Here is a 22,946-nt window from a genome sequence, read left to right on the forward strand (position 1 = left end):
TTATTCAACGGCGTTATGTTCGGCTTTTAGTAAATTTAATTCCGCATGAATGCATGATTTTTTTATTGCTCCAGCAGTTTTGTTCTTTAAACTCGCCGACAGCTTAATAAGTCACGAATATAAAAAGCATGTCTTGAAAATAAACCATTATTTTCCTATAACATAAATTTTCCAGATCTAGAATCCAGATTTTCTCTCAAGCAGAAAAAAGCATAATGTTTTCTTCCACTGTGCGATAGATCAGATAAATGAGAAATCCAATGGTTAAGAAGAACAAAGGTTAAGAAGGATGTCCAATGCTTGCTTATTAACTTACTATTCAAACTCAATCCAACCACCCTTTCAGAGCATCACATCATAGTCGAACAGAGAACTTTAAAAATTATTAGTTCAGCACATTGTTAAACTTCCCCAATATGCTGAAATGTGATAAAACGAAAACGTTAGTTCGACTTCAAATAAAATTAGTAAACAAATAAATAGGCTATGTCAAATATTAGTTAGATTAAATGCTGAAATGAAATCTGTCTAGCGAATTATTCAGCATCCATTTTATTCAGCTACGAAGATCACAAATAAACAATAATTCAACCTAGATGCTTATTTGTAGCTTGTCGTTGTTTGTTGGGTACGGGCTCTAATGTTATGATTTAGGCCCAGGCACGTTATGCATAAAAAATCCTATAAATAATCACTCTTTTCTGACACATATCTTATTCCGCTTGCAGCAAGTTGCGGTTGATGAGGATTCTTACAATGAATTGAAATGCATGTAAAGAAGGAGTCTCATTCACCTATCAGTGCCATTTTTGCCTTCAAAGTGGATTTTAGGGTTTATATTTGTACGTATGTTAAAACAGGATCGTATTTTCGGGTCTCGAAACTCTAAAACATTCTTGGTACATAATATCAAAACCGGGTTTTTGCAAGTTTCAATTTCGAACTAAACTTTTTCGAGAGTTTGCGGGTACTTTTTTGAAAAGCTTTTAATATTGGCAATCAATTTCTAGCTGAACAACGGAATGAAAAACTGGATATCGTAACCAGAAATTCCGGTATAATGATTGGAAAATCTAACTGAGCATATTCTTCATTATATTGTCTCCTTTCTATCAATGTAAATTTATCATTAAATTGAAGTAATTCTTGATGTCTGCACCATTGGCAATCTTTTTTTTAAACAGCAGTTCATTTAAGAACTGCTAACTTACGTTCCCGATATTCAATTTCTCTGCCTGCCATTAAGCATCAGTATAATCCACAAGCCTTGTGCTGAACGAACATAAATACCGAACATAAATAAAAATTCTAAAGAATTTCCTGTTGAAATTTCGAAAAGCTCTCAGTAAAAACGAAGAAAACCTCGAGTGGAAATACCGAAGGATTTTCCGGAAGACTTCCCGTTGAAACTCGAAAAAGTTCTCGTTGAAATATAATGTTTTAACCGAGTACGCCATTAGACTGAACAAATCATTTGGTCGAAAAGGACATCCGGCCGTCAGAACAATTCCTTTGGTTGACAAAGTCGTTCGGCCGAAAATTCCATCGTTGGTAGACTGATAATTTGACTGAAAAGGTATTCGGACGGAAGTGTTATTCAGTCATTTTATCGACTGGTCATTTCATCGAAAAAGTCGTTTGGTTGAACAGGTCATTTGGTCGAAATGGTTATTCGGCAGAAAGGACATATTCGTGCCAGATGGCTCTTTCTGTCAAACTTCTTTTTCGACCAAATGATCTATTCGATCAAACGACATTTTCGATCATACGGCCACTTCGGCAAAACGGCATTTACAGACAAATTACAAATTCAGCTCCATGTCCCTTTCTGCTGTATGTCGCTTTCGGCTAAAGGAAATGTTCAGCCAAACCATTTTCGACCTAACAACCGTTTCGGACAAACGTTCAATTCGGCCAAGTGGAATTAAAAAAATGGCTTTCCTCAGATTGGCTTTCGATAAAACGACGGGAAGATCCGTTTGGCCGTAGACCACAAGGCCGAAATGTTTTGGCTGAATATATAGTTTGGTCGATACTCGTCTGGTCGGAAATGTCATTTAGACGAAATACGGCCGTAAATTTCATTCGGCCAAATTGATCCTATGGCCGAAAAAGTAACTTGTCTAAATAGGTCATTTAACCGGAAATGCCGTTTGCCGAAATGGTCGTTTGGCTGATTTTTTAAACTTTACTTCCGTGAATTTTGAAATGAGTTCAGTCCACCACCGTTGGCTTAAAATATCATTATATACGGCCGAAAATGTCATTCGGTGTCATGATCCTATGGTCGTTCGACAGAAAGGCCATTTGATCGAAACTGTCATTTGGCCAAACGGATCGACATTTTTGATCATACACAATCAGTTTTTATTTCTGGAAAATCCCCACAGCCGTGTGTACAACAAAAAAACAAATATCTTGGTTTAAATTACCTTTGCTAAGAGGCTTTCGGCAAACTATTTGCAGATTTTCAGCAATTTTAAATATCTCAACAAAAAAAATGTTTGCTGGAGATCGGCTGTGTGGATCTCGGTAAAAGTTTAACAAACTGCTGAGATCTACCGTGACCTCCTCAAAATGGCATTTTCAACCAGATGACCCATTCGCCGAAACGACCTGTTGGGCAAACGGCTTTTTCTGCCAAATTTTGCTTTCAGTCAAATGAAATTAATGGTTATCGAATCAATAACCGTTTCGGTCAAATACTAATTTCGGCCAAATGGAATTCGGCTAGATGACTTTCAGCGTAACATGTTTTTTGGCCAAATAGCTTTCCGTCGAATGACTCTCGGTCAAACGACCCTTCCTCTTTTTGCATTATTTCCCGTGAAATTCTTATGGACAATACAAAAGTATTGCCGGAGAAATCTTAAGAAACTCCCTTAATTTTCCAAAAAAAATATAAAAGAATCCCGTGGGACTTCCAAAGAATTTCTCATGGAAATTCCAAACAATTTTCCTTTAAAATCCAAAGAATTTATTAAATCCACTTTTTGAACAGTTTTCTGTGGAAATTCCGGAAAATGTCCCATGGAGTTTCTCATGAAAAGTCCTAAGAGTTTCCCGCGGATATTTCGAAGAATTTTCTGTGAAAATATTCAACAGAATTTTCGAAGAGCTTTACCAAGCTATTTTGAATAAACTTCTGTAGAAATTTGGAACAATTTCCCGTGACAATTCTGAATATTTTTTCATGATTATTCCGTAGAATTTTCTGCTATTTTTTTTTTTGGAATTCCGAAGACCCTCCCTTGAAAATTCTACAAAATTTTCTTGAGGAAACTTCAAACTAGTTCCCGTGGAAAATTAGAAAATAAATTCCATATGAATATTTTGGAAAAACGTTATCTGGGGACGTACATTAGGGTTCTTTCACAAATTACGTAATGCTAATTTTGCCGATTTTGAACCCCCACGCTCCCCTCGTAACAACTTTTGTATGGAAGCTTTTTTTTTGTATGAACCGTAACGTTTGACCTGACACCACGGCAATCTCATCTCGTCACTTGCTTCTCATAGGGGAAACTGGACACACATGATCCCCACTTTTTGTTTAGGATATTTCTCGATGTAACATGCACTGATTTGCACGCTTTTTGATGGACTTGATAAAGAATTTAATTAATTATTCAAAAACGTCATTGGAAGCAATTATTTGTTCATGAAAGTTACCAAAAAATCGATTTTGCCGAAAGATAGAAAATTTGGCATTTTCAAAACTTGCGGGAGACTTGATCCCCATATACGGGGAAATTGATCCCTTTATGAGCTGAACATGTTTAGGTTCTTCCAAGTCTAATGAAAGGTCAAATTGGTCTATTCTCAAATCCTAACAATTATTCATAATCTGTCGTAATAGCAGTCGTGCGAAAATGAAATATTTTTGGTATTAAGCAAGGCAAGTATTTTGGTTCTCGAATAGAGTAATAGTGACAGATAGAATGTCGGCTATAGCAACAAAGTTAGCATGATGATGATGATTTATCTGCAAACCATTCACTCCACTGAAAGACAGTGGTCATATCACGACAACCATGATGTTCCCAAAAATGGTTAATCGATACATAAATAGGTATATCTTTGTCATTTTGAAATCTAATTATTCTATCAAACCTTTAAAAATTGGCATGGCCAATGGTAAATATCATTTTTTTGTAGTGCGTGTTATTATTACACAAATGCGTTTTTTTAAACGACCAATCAAAAGTTGTTGAATGAGCCTATTATTAAAAATTCTTTAGGAAGATTTACAAATATATGGTGATTGTAAGCAAACTTTCCCTAGTCGAAACGGAAAGAATTAAATACCAGATCGAACTGGTTTTAAGCCAAGTGATTTGTTGAGTATTTCCAAAGCTTAATTTATACTCATTTTCATTGAATTAAAAAATTAAAGAGAAATAACATTTATTTATACTTTTCAACTAGAAAAGAATTTTAACAGATCAATTTAGTTACATACAATACAATAATATGAGATGGTATACAACAAACGCCTTAATATATGCAATATCGGGATCAAGTGTGTCCAAACTGTGGGGGATCAAGTGTGTCCATGTTGAGTATTTATCTTATTTTGTTTATTGTATCAAATTGAAATAAGCAATAGTTAAATCAATGAATTTATTCAATTCTACAACAATAAAACTTTATCCAGTGAAAATTTGACACGTTTCGGTTGAACATATTCAAAGTTATTAAACTTTTCTCCTTTGAAGAAAAAAAGGATTGAGAATGCTTAAATAATAAAACCTCTCTAAAACCTATATACATAAAGTAACTAATATCAAATGTTACTCAGATTCGATAATCTATCTAACGGATCCGTTTGCACATATCAGTGGTATAAAAATGTGATTAGTTTTCGAGAAAACAGGGGGGGATCATGTGTCCCCGGGGATCATGTGTGTCCAGTTTCCCCTACTGTCAGACTGACAAACCCGTTCACGCTTTCAGATCACCTAAAATACGTGTTGAGTTGGAAAAAATGTCCATATAATCGATGGTCCATATAATCCAGGTATACCTGTCGTAATAATTCATATCTGGCCATATTTTTTTACGGGATTTCCTATAAAGTCAAACATATAGGATCTGAACAGAAACAACCTATAAATTTCCGCCAACAGTAATACACATAAATAGAACTCGATAATTTGCCTAAAATTAGGTGTTATATTACATCCTGGCGTTTTCTGAATCATGTAATTTTATATAAGGTAAATCCGGGTGATATGCCACACCTTTTTGAAAATCGACATTTCTCCAAAACAATACGTTAAATTGAAACTCTCCTTATTGTTTTTGATAGTTTAGTTTAAGGTTCCTACTATATTGTGTATAAGTGATTTTCAAAACAAATAAAATCGGACAGTACGATTTATATTTTAATATAAAAGTCAAATCCGGGTAAGACGCCATTTCTCAGGGGGAGATGCCGCACGTGGAAAATGTTGGAGAAATAAGATTATAATTTGTTTTTGGCGTTGAACGTAATTTTTCAGAAATGCATCATAATTTATATTTGTATTTCAACTCAAACAACAAACAAATTTCTACGCGTGAACAGTCATTAGTAGGCTTTTACTTTGTTGTTTTTCTCCCACAATCAATAACATAAATCGTCAAAAACTGCACATTCACTACACGTTCTACACGTTCTACACTACACGTTCTTTTAACTTGTTTGACATTCTAAGATGGCCTAATATTCTTCATTGCAATGCTCTCCTCGCCCTCTCCCAATGCTTGCCTGCTTTTCCTTCGTGGGGTATCTGCTCTTGCAATTCATAACAATATGTACTCAGATTTAAAGCAACCGAAAAAGAAGAAATGGGGCACAAATTGATTTGTTTCTCATTATTATGATGTTTTTAGTAGTACGCGCGTATGATGTCAATAACGACAGAGATTAGGCCAAATGTTATTGAGAAAGGAACAAATATCCTAGAAAGTCTGCATTTTCTGGGCAGTATTCTCCTGAGGACTCCAGGAGGAGTCCTCCTGATCCCTTGTAATATCTTGGTCTTCGTATTTCACATGATTTTCTCACTTAACAATAATATCTCATTGTGCTGATAGTAGGTAGGTACGGCATATCACAATGATTTTTTGTGGCATCTATACCGATTGTAAGGGATAGATGCCACATCACTATAATTTTTACTCAAAACTTAAATTGCTTACAAACATAGCCTACAAGGTTTTAAGAGGATTCAAATAATGAAATAAACATGTGGAATCGAATTTTTTTCGCAAAACCGTACAAAAAAATCTTTATTTAAAATAGTGTTAGAAATTTTACGGCCTCCGAGCAGTTACTACACTACTAAAAATCCACACATATTTATTGGCAAAAATCCATAGATTTAACTTATGATGTATATCAGGGCACACATAACCATTCTTCACGCGAACTACTAATAAAATATATACCCGAATAAACTTTATGTGTGGTATCGAATAAGCAATTATTCAATTTATGTGTGGTTCTGTATCAATTATATTAGGGTGGAGCTATTGCAAAAATTTATATCGGCGACACATATATCTTATATAGATATTTTTGGCAGTGTACGTATGTATGTTTTTGTTTTCGCTACAAAAGACACCCTCTCACATATATTTGCGTCAAAAAATCTATCAGATCATTAAAGTGCCGCAACTATACCGATGCGGCATCTCACCCGGATTTACCTATCGTTGTATTCATTCGGAAACATTGTCAAGGGGGAAATATAAATAAGACTGAGATATTTGTTTCTAGATAACAAAAATAGACATTTTTATGAGGTTCAGTCTGTTTATCAACTTTATTGCACACTTTGAATGCAGTGAACTCTACCTTAACCTTTCTGTCCCCGACGTCTGTTTTCAAGGGCTTTCAAAAATCTAAACTGCTGTAAAAACCGCATTTCTTGACCGATTCTTTCGCAACAAGTTGCATTCCATCCGGATGGAATCATCCCAATTTTCGATTTATACTGGTTTCGAGTTTATCCACAATGTGCTACCAGAAGTATTCCAGATACCGTTGGGGTCAGTTATTCCCGGAATAAGTAGCTATTTCCAAAACAGGCCGTGCGACACCTCAAATTTTATGATTTCAAACAGCAATGATGGGAATGATATTCTTAGGGTTCCTGGCCCACTCGGATTCAATCCGGCCACATCGGTCTCAATCCGGGGAACTACGATATGGCCATTTTCACTGTCTTCCTCAAATAGTTTTGGATCTTCTGTATCATTTTCTATATCGCATTCAACATAAACTGTATCAGTATCGACTATGCTATCACAGTCGGAATCTGAATCGGTATTCATCACGATGTTTATTACGATAAATGACCATGCCATTCCGTATTGTGGGAATAAAATTTATCATCTATCAACAGAAGCATTGAAAAACACACACTGCCATTCAAAATCAAACTAGAATAAACAGAAGGCTCTAGCATTCATAAATACACTATGTCCACCATTGCATAAGTATGTATCTTGTGTGCAAGTACAATGCCCAAGTAACATTCAAACAGCTCTTTGGCATTCGATGTTATCTATTAAGGTTTTATTACTGCAACAGTCATGCTCTTCGGTTTAGGAAAAGCATTTAACACGCATACATTATGATCCAGCTTCTAGCAGTTTCAAAAGCATTTTGAATCGGCTTGTAAATCCGAATAGGGGTAATGAGGGCTTTGGCAGGTTTTGTTCTATTATTGGCAGGGGGTTTTTTATGACTAATTATGCTCAAATTTGGCCCAAACATTCTTCGCATATCAAAGAATATTATGCATCTCGAGATAAAATAGAATACTGCGGCTTCCTGCTGGTTGCTTCTCAGGTAATCGCAACGATCACTAAACACAACAGTGTCAATGAAAATCTCACCCACCGCCACCGTATGCACTTGCCATGATAAAAACCTGGGTACTGCGGATAGAGCCGCTTTTCTGCGCTCAAGCGAGCAGAGGGATATTTTGAAATCACTCCCATAAACAAAATTATTTTGCAGTTACTTGGCTGTCAAACATTTCCCGCTCTTCGAATTTCTCTTTCCACGCTGCATGAGAGCGCACAAATGCGCTAGACTCTACATGACTTTACGATTGTTTACATACATTCATGCTCCGATCAGCTGCTGAACCTCGTGAAATTTCGTAACGAATGCTTTTTAGTTGCATTCCCACTAAATTTCCACTCGAAATATAATGTGAGAATAATTGTTACAAAGAATACAAAACTCAAACAAAGTTAATTTTTATTTTTTCCCAAAATAATAACAATACTTCTCAATATTAGATCAGAAACGAACATAACCACAATCTTCAATGTTTGGCTCCGGCACAATAGAAAATTTTGGCTTCAGTTTGACAACCAAATCGATTCTATCCGCACCACCCAGATAAAAACTCTTCATGTACTCAGTGACTCCGGTTGCCTCTCACTAATACAATCGAACACTGCTGTCATTTCGCGAAAAGCACGTGGTTTTGTTTTGAGCGGGACAATTCTGCCTATCTTTTAACACGGCGGCTATCTTGACGTTTACCTTCGTAGTCGAGCCTGCGAGTGTAAGACCGCCGCAGCATTCTAGAAAAAGATAAGCGCGACAATATTGTGGCCAAATTTCATAAAATTCGGTCGACAAAAACCCCCCTGCCAATAATAGAACAAAACCTGCCAAAGCCGTCTGTTCCCCTACTACATTATTTTAAATATGGATTTATTAGGGCACTCAATGCCTTTTGTAACTATGAATGTTACTTTCGAAAAAAAAAATGGTATCACATGAGATCAATTCTCGCGTGATTTTTGAAAACGTCGTAAGTCCAAAAGAGAGACTCTCTTTGTTTACTTTCTCTTTCGATTATTACAAAGCCATACTAACATTTACATTGGATTTTCCAGCACCGATCTGAAGAAAATAGCTTTGTCTAGTGTGCTGAGGTGAAAATATTGCAACAAATTTTAAACTAGCCTAGATCAGACCGCATCGTGCATTCGTGCTTTGCGGTTCTTTCTCTCTTTGCGGAAGGAAGTTTTTAATACTACCCGAAGCTATTTTATTTTCAACGGTGCTTCTTAGCGCTATTTGTACCCACTGATCCCGTTACGATCTTTGCAAGGACCCGTGCCTTCGTTTTACGTTGGACCCGTTTGCGGAAGTAAAATTCCGACAAGCGGTGGTAATCCTGCAGGGACACCGTTCTGGGAAAAACCTCTTAGAAGGTCACGTCTTCACGCTCAGCAATGAGTATTAACAAAAACAAGAGGAAGGGGGAGTCTCTGAATTCTCCACTTCCTTCAAAGAAACAAGGTTTCAAGACCGTCCTGCCTAAGCGCGGAAAAAATAGAAGGAAGCTGGAGAATTCAGATATTCCTTCTAACTCTAATATCGGAAATAATTCTTCTCCAATCGAACTGAGCAATCAGTTCGATTTGATTAATGATGAAAAAGCAAAGGATTCCGCCAATTGTGGTATCTGTTGCCGAGTTTTCTGGCTTCCGGAATGAGATTTTGAGTAACCTTCAGGGGATCAAGGTTTCATTTCAGATTGCTAGGAAGGGTGACTGCCGCGTTTTGCCGGGATCCTTTGATGATCGCAAACGTCTTCTTCACTATTTAACTGAGAAGCGCCATAAATTCTTCACATACGACGACAAAACTGAGCGATTGTTCAAAGTCGTCTTGAAGGTCTCCCAGTGATGACAAATCACTGGATGAGATTAAAATTTAAATTTCTCAATTACTTGGATTTTCACCAGTCCAAGTAATTAAGATGAAAAAGAAATCCCACTCTGGTACTTCCCAGAGGGGCATTTCTCAAGAATTTTATTTAGTTCATTTTAACAAAAGTGAACTAAATAATATGAAAAGTTTGGAAAAGGCCTGTATTATGTCCCATGTCCGTGTTACATGGGAACATTTCCGCAGGCCTGGGGGAAACTTCCAAAACCCTACCCAGTGCCGTAAGTGCCAAAAGTGGGGTCATGGAACCAAACATTGTCACATGGATGCTAAATGCATGATTTGTGGTGGAACCTCTCACGCCAAGGGCGCATGTCCTGTGAGAGAAGATTCCAATAAATTTAAGTGCGCAAACTGTGGGGGCAATCATAAATCCAATTTCTGGGAATGCCCTTAACGCAAAAAAGTTTTGAATTCCCGTGCAAAATTGATGACGAGAAATTCCAATCGGATCCCAGATTCGACGGGTAGAAATTTTTCAAACGCTCAAATTTCGAAACCGGTTACCGGTCGAGCAATTCATACCCACCACAATTCACAAACAAATTTTGCCGCTCGTCAACGGGTAGCAAGCACTTCAGTAAATTCCAATTTTTCCAATGTACCTACGTATGCAAACATCGCTGCTGGTAGACCAAATTTCTCTTCTCAAAATGAGGTTCATACCCATGTCCCAACGGAAAATAACGGTCATGTTGCCGATTCAGGTAGCATGACTGCTTCCGATTTTGATTTTTTAACTGAACAATTGCATCACATGATTGATGCAATGTTCAAAGCAAATACCATTCCTGAAGCTGTTCAGGTTGGTATAAAGTACACACGAAAAATTGTTATCGGACTCCGTTTCAATGGATCCAAATAATTGTGTGAAAGTTCTAAATTGGAATGCCCGCTCTCTAAAGGGTAAGGAAGATGAATTATTCAACTTCCTTTCAGTTCATAATGTGCATATTGCCATTATAACTGAAACGTATTTAAAACCAGGACTCTCCATTAAAAGAGATCCAAACTATTTTATCTACAGAAATGATCGTCTTGACAGCGCCTGTGGTGGGGTCGCCATTGTCCTTAATAGACGTATCAAACATAAATTATTTTCTTCGTTTGAAACCAAAGTTTTTGAAACCTTGGGAGTTTCTGTTGAAACAAATTTTGGACAATTTTCCTTCATTGCAGCCTACTTGCCTTTTCAATGCAATGGGCAGCAAAAGAATTTGTTGAAAGCTGATCTTCAAATTCTGACACGCAACAAATCAAAATTCTTCGTAATTGGTGACTTCAATGCCAAACACCGTTCATGGAATAATGCTCAAAGCAATTCCAATGGGAAAATTTTATTTGAAGATTGTTCTGCGGGATATTATACTATTCAATATCCCAATGGCCCTACTTGTTTTTCTTCCAGTCGAAATCCTTCTACAATTGATTTAGTTTTAACGGATTCAAGTCAGCTGTGTGGCCAATTGGTAACTCATGCTGACTTTGACTCTGATCACCTTCCTGTGACATTTGAAATCTCACAAGAAGCCATTTATAATCCAATCAGCTCTACTTTTAATTATCATAGAGCTGATTGGGATTTCTCAAAACGTATATCGATAGGAATTTTGATGTTGATATTCCTCTCGATACCAAAAGTGATATTGATAATGCTCTCGTATCTTTGACAAATTTAATTGTCGAAGCCAGAGGCATTGCAATTCCGAAATGTGAAGTTAAATTCAACTCCATTATTATTGACGACGATCTTCAGCTACTGATCCGTCTTAGAAATGTGAGAAGAAGGCAATACCAAAGAACTCGCGATCCCGCGTTGAAAGTTATTTGGCGAGATTTGCAAAATGAAATTAAAAAACGTTTCGCTATTCTGAGAAATACCAACTTTGAGAATAATGTCTCGAAGTTGGATCCCAGTTCGAAACCCTTTTGAAATTAACAAAATTCTTAAAAACCTCAAAAGCCAATTCCAGCGCTTAAAGAGGGAAATAAAATTTTATTAACAAATGGCGAAAAGGCTCAAAAACTTGCTCAGCAGTTCGAGAGTGCCCATAATTTTAGTCTAGGTCTCACTAGTCCAATTGAGGATCAGGTTACACGGAGCTTCGAAGACATTCTCAATCAAGAGAATGTTTTTGACCCTTCGTTGGGAACCAATTTGGATGAAGTGAGATCTATTACTAGAAAATTTAAAAATATGAAAGCCCCGGGTGATGATGGTATTTTCTACATACTTATCAAAAAACTTCCTGAGAGCTCTTTATCCATTTTGGTTAATTTATTTAACAAATGTTTTCAATTGGCATACTTTCCAGATAAATGGAAAAACGCCAAAGTTGTTCCAATTTTGAAGCCGGACAAAAATCCAGCTGAGGCTTCTAGTTATCGCCCAATCAGTTTGCTTTCTTCAATAAGCAAACTGTTTGAAAAGATTATTTTAAATAGAATGATGGTTCATATTAATGACAATTCTATTTTTGCTGATGAGCATTTTGGTTTTCGCCATGGGCATTCAACCACTCATCAGTTATTAAGAGTTACGAACTTAATTCGGCTCAACAAATCTGAAGGATATTCGACTGGAGTTGCTCTTCTTGATATAGAGAAAGCATTTGACAGTGTTTGGCATGAAGGTTTGATTGTAAAATTGATGAATTTTAATTTTCCTCTGTACATCATTAAACTGATCCAAAATTATTTATCAGATCGCTCACTGCAGGTAAACTATCAGAATTCTAAATCTGATAGATTACCTGTAAGAGCTGGTGTCCCCCACGGCAGCATACTGGGGCCCATTTTGTATAACGTTTTTACTTCTGACTTACCTGATTTACCACCAGGGTGTCAAAAATCTTTGTTTGCAGATGACACGGGCCTTTCAGCCAAAGGGCAAAGCCTTCGTGTCATTTGTAGTAGATTGCAAAAAAGTTTGGATATTTTCTCCACTTACTTGCGAAAATGGAATATTTCCCCGAATGCTTCCAAAAGTCAGCTTATAAATTTACCATATAAGCCGAGAGCTTCTTATTTGAAACCTTCTAGCAGACATATTGTCACTATGAATGGGGTTCCAATTAATTGGTCTAGCGAAGCTAAATATTTAGGACTTCTGCTAGATCAAAAATTAACTTTTAAAAATCTCATTGAAGGCCTTCAAGCCAAATGTAACAAATATATTAAGTGCCTATATCCACTTATAAACAGAAAATCAAAACTTTGTCTTAAGAACAAACTTTTGATTTACAAACAAATTTTCAGACCTGCCATGTTGTATGCTGTGCCAATATGGGCTAGTTGCTGCAATACCAGAAAGAAGGCACTCCAGAGGATTCAAAATAAAATTTTGAAAATGATTCTGAAGTTGCCTCCGTGGTATAGTACCAATGAACTTCATAGAATTTCTAATATTGAGACACTGCAACAAATGTCCAACAAAATAATTTCCAATTTTAGACAAAAATCGTTGCAATCTTCTATTGCAACGATTAACTCCTTGTACCCTTAGTATAAAATAGGTTAAGTTTAGTTTAAGTTGAAAACATTGTAATTCCTACATGGTTCAATTCAAACAGAGGAAAAAATTCTAACTGCCAGAGGCAATTGAAATGTATTAATAATAACTAAAAGCGTAACATAGCAAATAAGGATGATAGTGTTAAGAAAATACGGAACACCTAGTCTAAGAGATGAATGCATGTATTAGATAATTAGCAAATAAAATTAGTTAAAAAAAAAAAAAAAAAAAAAAAAAAAAAAAAAAAAAAAACTAGCCTAGATATTAGCAAAAGAGAGCGTAATGAAAGAGAGTCTCTCATTTGGACTTGCGACGTTTTCAAAAATCACGCGAGAATTGGCATTTATGATTGCTACATAAAGAGCCTTATAAAATACGTAAAATACAAACAAAAGGTGGCTACAATGTTGCCCAGGAAGACGAGAATGTTTCCCACCCGATTGGCAATCCTACGCCTTTACACGCAAGGCTAATTTGAGACCCTAAAACCGACAGCCGAATGGGTCATTTGACCGAATTGGTCATCTGATCAAATAGTCCGCGAGACTGAAACGGTCGTTCAGCAGTAACAGCCAAAATAATCACTGTGAAAATGGAAAGTGGGAAATGATGAGTGTGAGGGTCGCTTATTTCCAACTTCACAGTCCTCACTTTTCACAGTGATAAGTGTGTAATGAGCAGACGTCTCACTCGCTGTTTGTCTCTTCTCACTACGAAAATGGAGAAGTACGAAATATGATGTGAGAAATGTGAAGTGAGAAATTATGAGTGAAGACGTAAGACGTCTCACTTCTCACTTCGCATATCTCTCTTCTCACTGTGAAAAGTGAGTAAAGCGTAGTGAGAAGTGAAACGTCTCAACATTTACTTTGTACTTCTCACTTTTCACAGTAAGAAATGAGGAGTGAGAAGTGAGGCGTCCGGACAGTCTGGCAAAGCTTAGTTTTGTCATATGTCGCCGAAAACTAATCGATGGTGGTGGTGGGGATTCTCACCAGCAATTTCGCGGCGATTGATCCATTATAAACATCGAAAAAAAAACTTATATAGTCTTATATAGAAGCTTTCAATTTATATCTGAGGAAATGCTAATGAGATACTGAGTTGAAAGCAAACCAAGAAGTGGGAACGTAGAGCCATAGAAGAAGAGAAGAAGATGGAAGAGTAATTAATCGGAACCATTTCACTGGAATTGAACATTGTAAAAACTAACACGAAGCTTTTTAATGCACAAAGGGATCATACTTGCTTTTGCAATTGAACAATTTTATGTTCAATCACAAGCAAAAAATATAAAAGGGTTCTATAGATCTGCTTTATTAATTTCCTGGAACTCCGATCCAAATTATTTCGTTATTTTTAGAATTACAATATTTTAAATTATTCGAATATGAGTGAGAACATGCAACCACTTTAAAACAATAAGATAAAAACAAAAATTTCACTGAATTTGGCTGATTTTATAATGATTTTCGCTGAAAACTTTTGATGTTAACAATTTCAAACTGCCTAGAGTTTCCTTCCTGGGGTTTGTGACTCCAATTAGGATAGGGTTACTACAGTTAAAACGGCCAATATTTGGCATCTTTTTTTTCTAATCATCTCCTACTTTTATGTGTTATATTAATACTATTATTATATATGTACTAGGGTGGTCCAAATTAGTATGGAAAAAACTTTTTTCAATTTTTTAGATGGGCCGCCCTCCTATTCGGTTCTATTTGATGCCTTGATGCTCTGGACAAAATTTTAGCCAAATCGGTCAACGTTTGGGCGGTGCTAAACTCGTTGGAAGTTTATATGCAAAAATGTATGCAGAAACATCCAAAAACAGTGAATTGCAGTTGGACGGCACAACTTACGATGAAGAACTATGATACTCATCCAGATCTTGAAGAATTTAATTCTGAATGTTATGCAGAAAACCGCGAGTAGATTAGAGTTTGCCCGGCTAAGTTATTGGCATTGCTCTGAAGTGGGGTTTGAGCAAATTTCGTTTCTTTTACCTTTGAAAAGAAATAAATTCACCCCTATAACACTCCAGTAAAATGCTAATATCTTTGCCTAATAAACTCTAATCTTCTCGCGGTTTTCAGCATAACATTCTGTATTTAATTATTCAAGAAATGAATGAGTATTATGGTCCTTGATCATAAATAGTGCCGTCCAACTGCAAATCAACTTCAATTTGGATGTTTCTGCATACATTTTTCCATATAAACTTCCAACGAGTTTAGCACCGCCCAAACGTTGACCGATTTGGCTGAAATTTTGTCCAGAGCATCAGGGCATCAAATAGAACCGAATAAGAGGGCGGCCCATCAAAAAATTTGAAAAGTGTTTTTTGAGCCACCTTAATATGTACCTATAGAGTTCTTGAAAGACTTAACAGTTCTACATTAGGATCTAATTTTCATAATTTTGGGAGCATATTTTGCCTATTTTTTAACTTCATAAATTTGCCAATCCTCTCACTCTGTAGTTTTCTGGCATGAAATCATTCAAAAATGTTAAAACAGTACGTCGTTGTTTCAATTTCTGGCTCTTGGAACTTTTGTAGGACTTACCTACTCTACCAAAGAATGTGGTTTACTAAATCACTTCATTTCGCTGACACAATTTAAAAGTCGACAAATGCATTTATTTTTAAACAATCGGCAGGGTGTCATAAGCCACAAACCCCAACACCAATTATGTATTACTTCCACCGCAATACTTAATTGACCACCACGCTCGACGTGTGGTATTAATAATCAACTGTCGATGATTACCCCCTCAATTAAATTCCATACATAATTACTGCCACAACAAAGCACTGATGAGGCACATATATATGTTCCAAAATTATCACTTTTCAGCTCGGATAGCGCCGGTTTGCGAATGAAAATTGCCATCCCGCGGAGCAATCAATCCAACTCCACAGCCACCCCCTCTCCATCAGGAGGCCGGCCAAGTTCATCCGCCAGTGACGTGCTGAACCGGGTTGCATCGGTCCCCACCAACCCTACCGCAGTTCCTGGAAGCCCAGCTCCAACATCGACGCCTGTCAGCGAGGGTTCCAAGTCTGTGCAGCAAACCGAGACGCCGTCGCCATTGAAAACCAAAACTAGGAAGAATAGCAAAAGCGAATCTAGCTCGGAGACATCGTCGTACTTTTCGAACATGAGCGACACCGACAGTGACAGCACTAGTTCGGACAACCAAAACAGCGGAGGCAAGCCGGGCAACAGCTCATCCGGAAGTGGACAAAAGAAGCAGAAGTTCATAAAACGGAAAAAGGTGAGTACTATACAGTTGGTCGAGCCTAGCGGCTACTATAGGTTTGTGTATTACAGAACAATCAAAGCGTTTCAACGAGTAGCAGCAGCGATGGGAGTGACGATTCCAGCGATTCAGACTCCAGCAGCGATGAGCACGCAAACGACAGCAAAGACCAGAGTCAGGAATCGCGAACACCAGCCGGCACAAATTCAACGCCGTTTGCTACATCTACTCCGGCAAAGTCTCCCCCATCAGCAGCAACGCCTGTTCCGCGAATGGCATCATCTGGTGCGAACCCAGATGCGGACGTGGGTTCATCTTCAGACAACGAGCTGCCTGCATTGGTCAATGCAGCAATCATGAGGGTCGCAGAGAGTGGATCGGACAATGACAGCGTTCGCGGGACACCGTCGGCCATTCCACAGTACACCTCCAGTCTGCTACAGGAGTTCGTTGCCAAAACGGCGATGCTAGGCAGTGATGGGCACTCTACTGAAAGATCCTCTACGAACCAGTCGGGCTCTCACCACAAAATCAAGTCTGAATCTCCTTTACCAAACACTGGTGCTCAATCGGTAGCATCGGGTAGCAGTTCTGTTAACGGTGTCACCTCAAAACCCGATTCAGCGGCAGTTATCTTGCCGATTAAGCGACGCGGTCGGCCTCCTAAAGCAGCTGCCAATCCGGTTGCTGCAGCTGCTGCCGCTACCAAAGCGAATACTCCTACGGTTAGTGAATCTCCTGATTCGGGAATCCTGTCGACACATAGTTCAACGGGCTCTCCCAAAACAGAGAAAAAATCTGCGCCATCCGCAGCACAAAAGCGACGGCCCGAACCAGAGCCGAGTAGTAGCGGAATGAGCAGCAAACCTCCAGCAACTGCACCACTCACCAAGTACACTCTCTCCAGTCTGGATCGTAATACGTATGCTACGGAGAGGGTACTGTATCCTCCGCGTGGTAAGAAGAAAACTGGGCGACCAGCAAAGGAAAAACTAATACCACCACCTCCCGTCGAAGATAACTTGGATCCACTCTGGAAGGAAATCGACATTAGCAAGAAGTTCCATGAACCTCGGCTAAGCGGCTACAAAAGCGACGGTGGACACTCTACCATCTGTTGCAGCAAACGATTGGCCTCACAGAGCGGCTACATTAGTGACTACGGTGGAGGAAGCAGTCATCGGCGAAATCGTCTTTCGGGGTACAAATCCGACTGTAGCACAAAGTCTCGAAAGAGTTGTGGCTATAAAAGTGATTATAGTGTCAAAGCTAAGAGCTGCGGCTACCGGAGTGATTGCAGTACAAGGCACCGGAAGCAGGTTCGACGGAAACGACGAAAGAAGTTAGCGCCGAATAACAATAACCTGAACAACAAGAATTTTAACCAGAGCAGTAAATCTTCGAGTGTTAGTGAACAAGACATTCTACAGCTGGCGGGACTTACTCTCGGAAGTACCAGCGAGGATAGCAGCAGCAGTCAGGAGTCGTTGTCTTCGATTAATACTACAACCCCTTTTAGTAAAGCACTAAAAATCTCCCAGGACAAAATAACTACCAATAAAAGTAGCATTCCATCTCTCCTTACTCCGACTAACCGTGTTAATGCTTTGCTTCCAATTAATAACTTTCGCGGAATATTCTCGTCGATCAGTAAGTTCGGTAATCTCGATACTTTTGGATCGAGTATTGGTCCCAAGAATACATTTGCCACTTTCCTGAGAAACAACCGCAACAAAGACAATGGCAAGACTCCAGTTAGGAAGCTGCCACTCTCTAAAGCAAACGTGATTAAGAACTCCGAAGAATGTAGCAAGCGATTCCAGCGGTCAACCAGCCAAGACCTCCTCACCAGAATCACCAACGCAGACGTTCCGAAACCATCGCCGGCTAAATCAGTTTGCTCGAAGCGCAGTAGACGAAAGAGTTGCCACAGCGATAAACTGGATACCGTCTCGGTGAAAAGCTGCGGAACTATTCGACAAAGGCGGCTCAGCACGATGAGTCGATGTAGCAGCAGATCAGCTGGGTCGAGGCATCCTTGGAAGAAGAAAAAACGGAAGCGGCTGCGTTCCAACTCTGTGGCAGGAAAGTCCTCTGCCGACGTTAAACTGGGAGTGGAGATTGAGCGGTTGAGCGAATCGTTTGGCAATCAATGTCGAATCAACTTCAAAGATGGAGTTCTGGGCATCGGAGCTGCTGCATTGGCAGGTGCTGCGGCGAAAAATCAACAGAAGGGACGGTCGATGAAGAAACGGAAGGCTTCGGAGCACGTTGAATCACCGTCAACGGCTGCTGTTGGCACCAAGCGAAGGAACAAGAAATCAGTTCCAACACAAAGTCCAGACGATCATAAACTACCGTTGAAGAAGCGCCACTACTTGATGAGCGAGCAAACAACCAAGGGAAGTGACAGCGGTGCAGAGAGAGAAGACACAAGAAGTCACACTGTGATCAACCCCTGTGCTACTGTGAGTGGACGGGTGGCAACCGCAACTGCTGCTTCAACATCATCAACGTCAACTTCTGTGAGAGATCCAACCAAGGCTGTAACTCCGAAGAAGCGACATCTTCTTAAGTCACCGGACCCTGTAGTGCCTGAAGAGATTGTTCAAATCAAGTCCAGCGATTCGCCTTTGACCGTTGATCAGAAAACAGCAGACAGTGCAGCGGCGGAATCTTCTGTTACGCACAAAAAGCACGACGCAATAACCCGCAAGAAGAACCGCTTGGAAGGATTGGTATCAAAAATTCAACCAACGGCAACGGTTACTGCCATTCTTGCAGATAATAACATTCTGGCGGCTGCAAGCCACCGCGCTACGCCGCCATCTCGTCCATCTGTGATCCATTCGTCAGCTTCCACTACAACTACTACAGCATCGGCAACGGCGTCGTCTTCTAACGTAAATGCACCCCCACCTGGCGTCTTCGAACCGACCGTTGATTTAGAACTTTCGATACCTGCATCAATCCCCTCATTGATAGCCAAAGTTGAACTACTCGATTCTCCACGACTCAAGGACAACATCGCAAAGATGGAAGGTGACGATACTGGAAAAAAGAATTCCGAGAAGGTTATCGAGAAATTGCTCACGAAGACAGGAGCACATTTGTTGCTGAAAAAGAAGCGAAAGAAACCTAACCGGACCGGTTTCCCAACCGTCAAGCGGAAGAAGAAGAGGCTTATTGAAGATAAGCCTTCCGAGGAGGAAAACAAACCTGAAGTGGGTCCTGAGCTATTTGATTCATCTAATCTGACGAAGCATGTTCCGTCAGAAGCAGAGAAAGCGGCAACAAAATCCGGTGCTCAAAAAGAACCATCAAAGAACTGCGATCGCGTACCGAAAGAGGGCGAGCCGACTGACAGTTTCATTGAGCGGAATACAAGGCCTCGATTATCCGTAGTTAGTTTGGAACGACTTCAAGGTAAGATTCCGATGGGTGGTAGAGAGGTTGTCAGTCCCACAACTCCTCCGGCTACTGGAGCAGGGAGGGGAAGGAAAGCAGCTGCTGTGTCGGTACCTGCGGTAGTTGCACCGACGACTGCCCTAGTGCAACCTGTCCCTATAGCAAATATCGCGGCTCCTGTTGTAGAATTGCCATCTACTCCGGCTGCTGTGGAACGAAGACATTTGCGAGAAAAATCTAGAGACAAGAGTGAATTCGAGAAGAAGGAAGAACCGAAACCGAAGGAGAAAAAATCTCGACAAGAACCGATCGTACAGGTGAAAATCAGTAGAAAAGAGGTAATGGAGAAAATCGTCAAAAGTAAAGAGAAACCCCCAGAGCCAATACTGCCACCGGATGTACCCAAGCCGATTGAGAAGCCTATGAAGAGTATATTGGATAAAGAGAACAAGAAGCAAACGGTCGTGCCGGCGAAAAAGAGTAAATCCACGGTTGAAGATATTCCACCTCCAGTCCCGCCACCCGCTCTACCCATACGTCGTACTCGTAGCAATTCGATCGCTTTAGATCCGGTCGAGCTTCTAAAGAAAAACTTAACTCAAGAGAAAGAAATTGTGCTCAAGAATGCCGTCATCAAATTGCAGCCCTGTACGATTAGCAATGAGGATTCCGATTCTTTGGACTCGATGCCATTACTGAAACGACTCCATTCCCGATCGTTATCCCGACAGCAGCAGTCCACCACGCCTGACGTTCCCCCCATCTCGTCACCCAAGACTCCAACCCGCCCAAGAGGTCGTCCGCCAACGGCATCACCCACGCCTGCTGCTGAAACTCCTCCAATCCCTGTAACGCCAACTCTCTCAGAACAGTTGAGCAAATTACGTCGATCTCGGATGAGTGTCGTCGATACATCGAAGCGCCCTGTAGAGTCAGAACCTCCCGAAACTCCTCGAATCAAGGAAACTCGTTCGGCTGCTGCAAGAAAATCCTTCTCGAAGGAACCACCCGTTGTTGAGCTACCGACACCACTTCTTTATGACATTCCACCGGTAAAGATCATAATTTCCAAAAAAGATCAGAAGGCGGTGGCTTCTGCGGTCGCAGTTGAAAGAAAGCTTTCAAAGGAGAAGAGTCCCGTACCTTCATTCATAGAAGAAATGGCTAAGGATAGGCCCAAGTGTCGCAGCTCAAGTCGAATTGATGCCGTGGTGGATAAAATTCGTAAAGAGCAGCAGAAAACCGTAGAAGCGGGAGCTAATGCTGTTCCTCCTGAGCCTTTGCCTGCTCCACCGGTGAAAATGAAGCGCGGAAAAAGTGATGAGCTCAAGGTCGAAATGGAGAAACCGGCCAAGAAACAGAAGAAGCTAGATGAGGTACCAATATCTCAGGAAGTTGTTGTTCCACTGGTTCCGGTGGATGTTCAGCAGTACGAGATGCGAGAATCTGTAACGCAGTTTGCCAACATCAAGCCTGCTTTATCAACGGAAGATTTAGAGCACGATCCACTGCCGGCAGAGGAGGGACCGCCAGATTACTTCCGGGATGAAACTCCCTCACCGCCTGTGGATGGCAAGAACAAGAAAGTCCCACGCAAAAAGTATATTACAGCAGGTCTGTTTTCTGATTGTTATAAGGACGATGGAAAGACATCCGGTCGCAATGGACCGAAAGTTCAACCGGAGTCTCTGTTGCCTCCGCCGGCTTACTGTGAACGATTCCTGCGACGAACACAGCGGGACTTCCAACTACCGTATGACTTGTGGTGGCTGCAAGAGAACGGCAAGCTCACGTCTAGACACGCAATCGCTAGCTGGAACTATCGAAAGATCCGTACTAATGTGTACTACGACGTGAAGCCCAACCCGTCCACAGATCATCCGCAGTGTAACTGCAAGCCGGATAGCGGCTGCCAGGATGATTGTCTCAATCGGATGGTGTACGTGGAATGCAGTCCCGAAAACTGCCCTTGTGGGGAACGGTGCAAAAACACAAAGATCCAGCGACATGAGTACGCTCCGAGCTTGGAACGATTTATGACAGAGCAGAAAGGATGGGGGATTCGGTCTAAGGAGGGTGTGAACAAAGGGTTGTTCATTATGGAATACCTGGGCGAAGTCGTGACAGAGAAGGAGTTTAAGGAGCGCATGCGAACTATCTATTTGAACGACACTCATCACTATTGCCTGAATCTCACTGGCGGGCTGGTGATTGACGGACATCGGATGGGAAGCGATTGTAGATTTGTCAACCATTCTTGCGCACCAAACTGCGAAATGCAAAAGTGGTCCGTAAACGGTTTATTCCGGATGGCACTGTTCGCATCTCGAAATATTCCACCTTACGAGGAGCTGACGTATGATTACAATTTTTCGCTGTTCAATCCATCTGAAGGTCAGCCATGTATGTGTGGTACAGAACAGTGCCGCGGAGTAATAGGAGGTAAGTCTCAGCGTGTAAAGCCCCTCCCGGTCGCTTTGGAGGCAAAGAAACAAGAATCTACAGTCGTAGCAACAAATACGACAACTGCTCCTACAGAAAACAGTCCACGAAGTGCAGCACGCTCAAGGAAGAGACAGGCTAAGAAGAATGCTCCGCTAACTCAACTCAATGGTCAACCTTTGCCAAACTTTGTACCGCCATCGACGAAGGAGCGTGCTCTAATCGTTGAACATCATTGCTTCTTGATGCGCAACCTGAACAAGATACGGAAGCTGAAGGATCGCTCACCGGAGCATTCATTGCAAACAGGAAACCCTGCTCTGGGAGGAGTCGGCGGCGGTCAAGCTGGTCCGGGTGGAAAACCTTCACTTGCGTCACAGATATCGGCGCTACGATGCCCGAGAAACATTCGGACACGCGGGTTGGCATTTGTCGAGGATGATCCGGAGTTGGAAAAGGTCGCCCGAATAGCCGTGGCCTTGAAGGAGATCTGCATCGAAATTGCTAGCTTGAAAGGTATGTTTTACAACAAATTTTAGTTATAGGTGAAAAATTTTAATTACGGGT

General features: G+C 40.3%; 1 protein-coding gene across 2 annotated transcripts in view; it reads left to right on the forward strand.

Moving 5' to 3' along the window:
• The window catches only part of LOC134220887 (histone-lysine N-methyltransferase ash1-like), a 52,078-nt gene that overhangs the window by 25,505 nt on the left and 3,627 nt on the right, over positions 1-22,946 (forward strand). For both annotated transcript variants that reach the window (XM_062700049.1, XM_062700050.1), the window contains exons 3-4: positions 16,124-16,544; positions 16,601-22,895. In XM_062700049.1, the coding sequence (XP_062556033.1) occupies positions 16,124-16,544; positions 16,601-22,895 (6,716 nt within the window). The remainder of the gene's footprint in view (positions 1-16,123; positions 16,545-16,600; positions 22,896-22,946) is intronic.

Source organism: Armigeres subalbatus, chromosome 3 (assembly GCF_024139115.2).
Source record: "Armigeres subalbatus isolate Guangzhou_Male chromosome 3, GZ_Asu_2, whole genome shotgun sequence".
NCBI classification, from domain to species: domain Eukaryota; kingdom Metazoa; phylum Arthropoda; class Insecta; order Diptera; family Culicidae; genus Armigeres; species Armigeres subalbatus.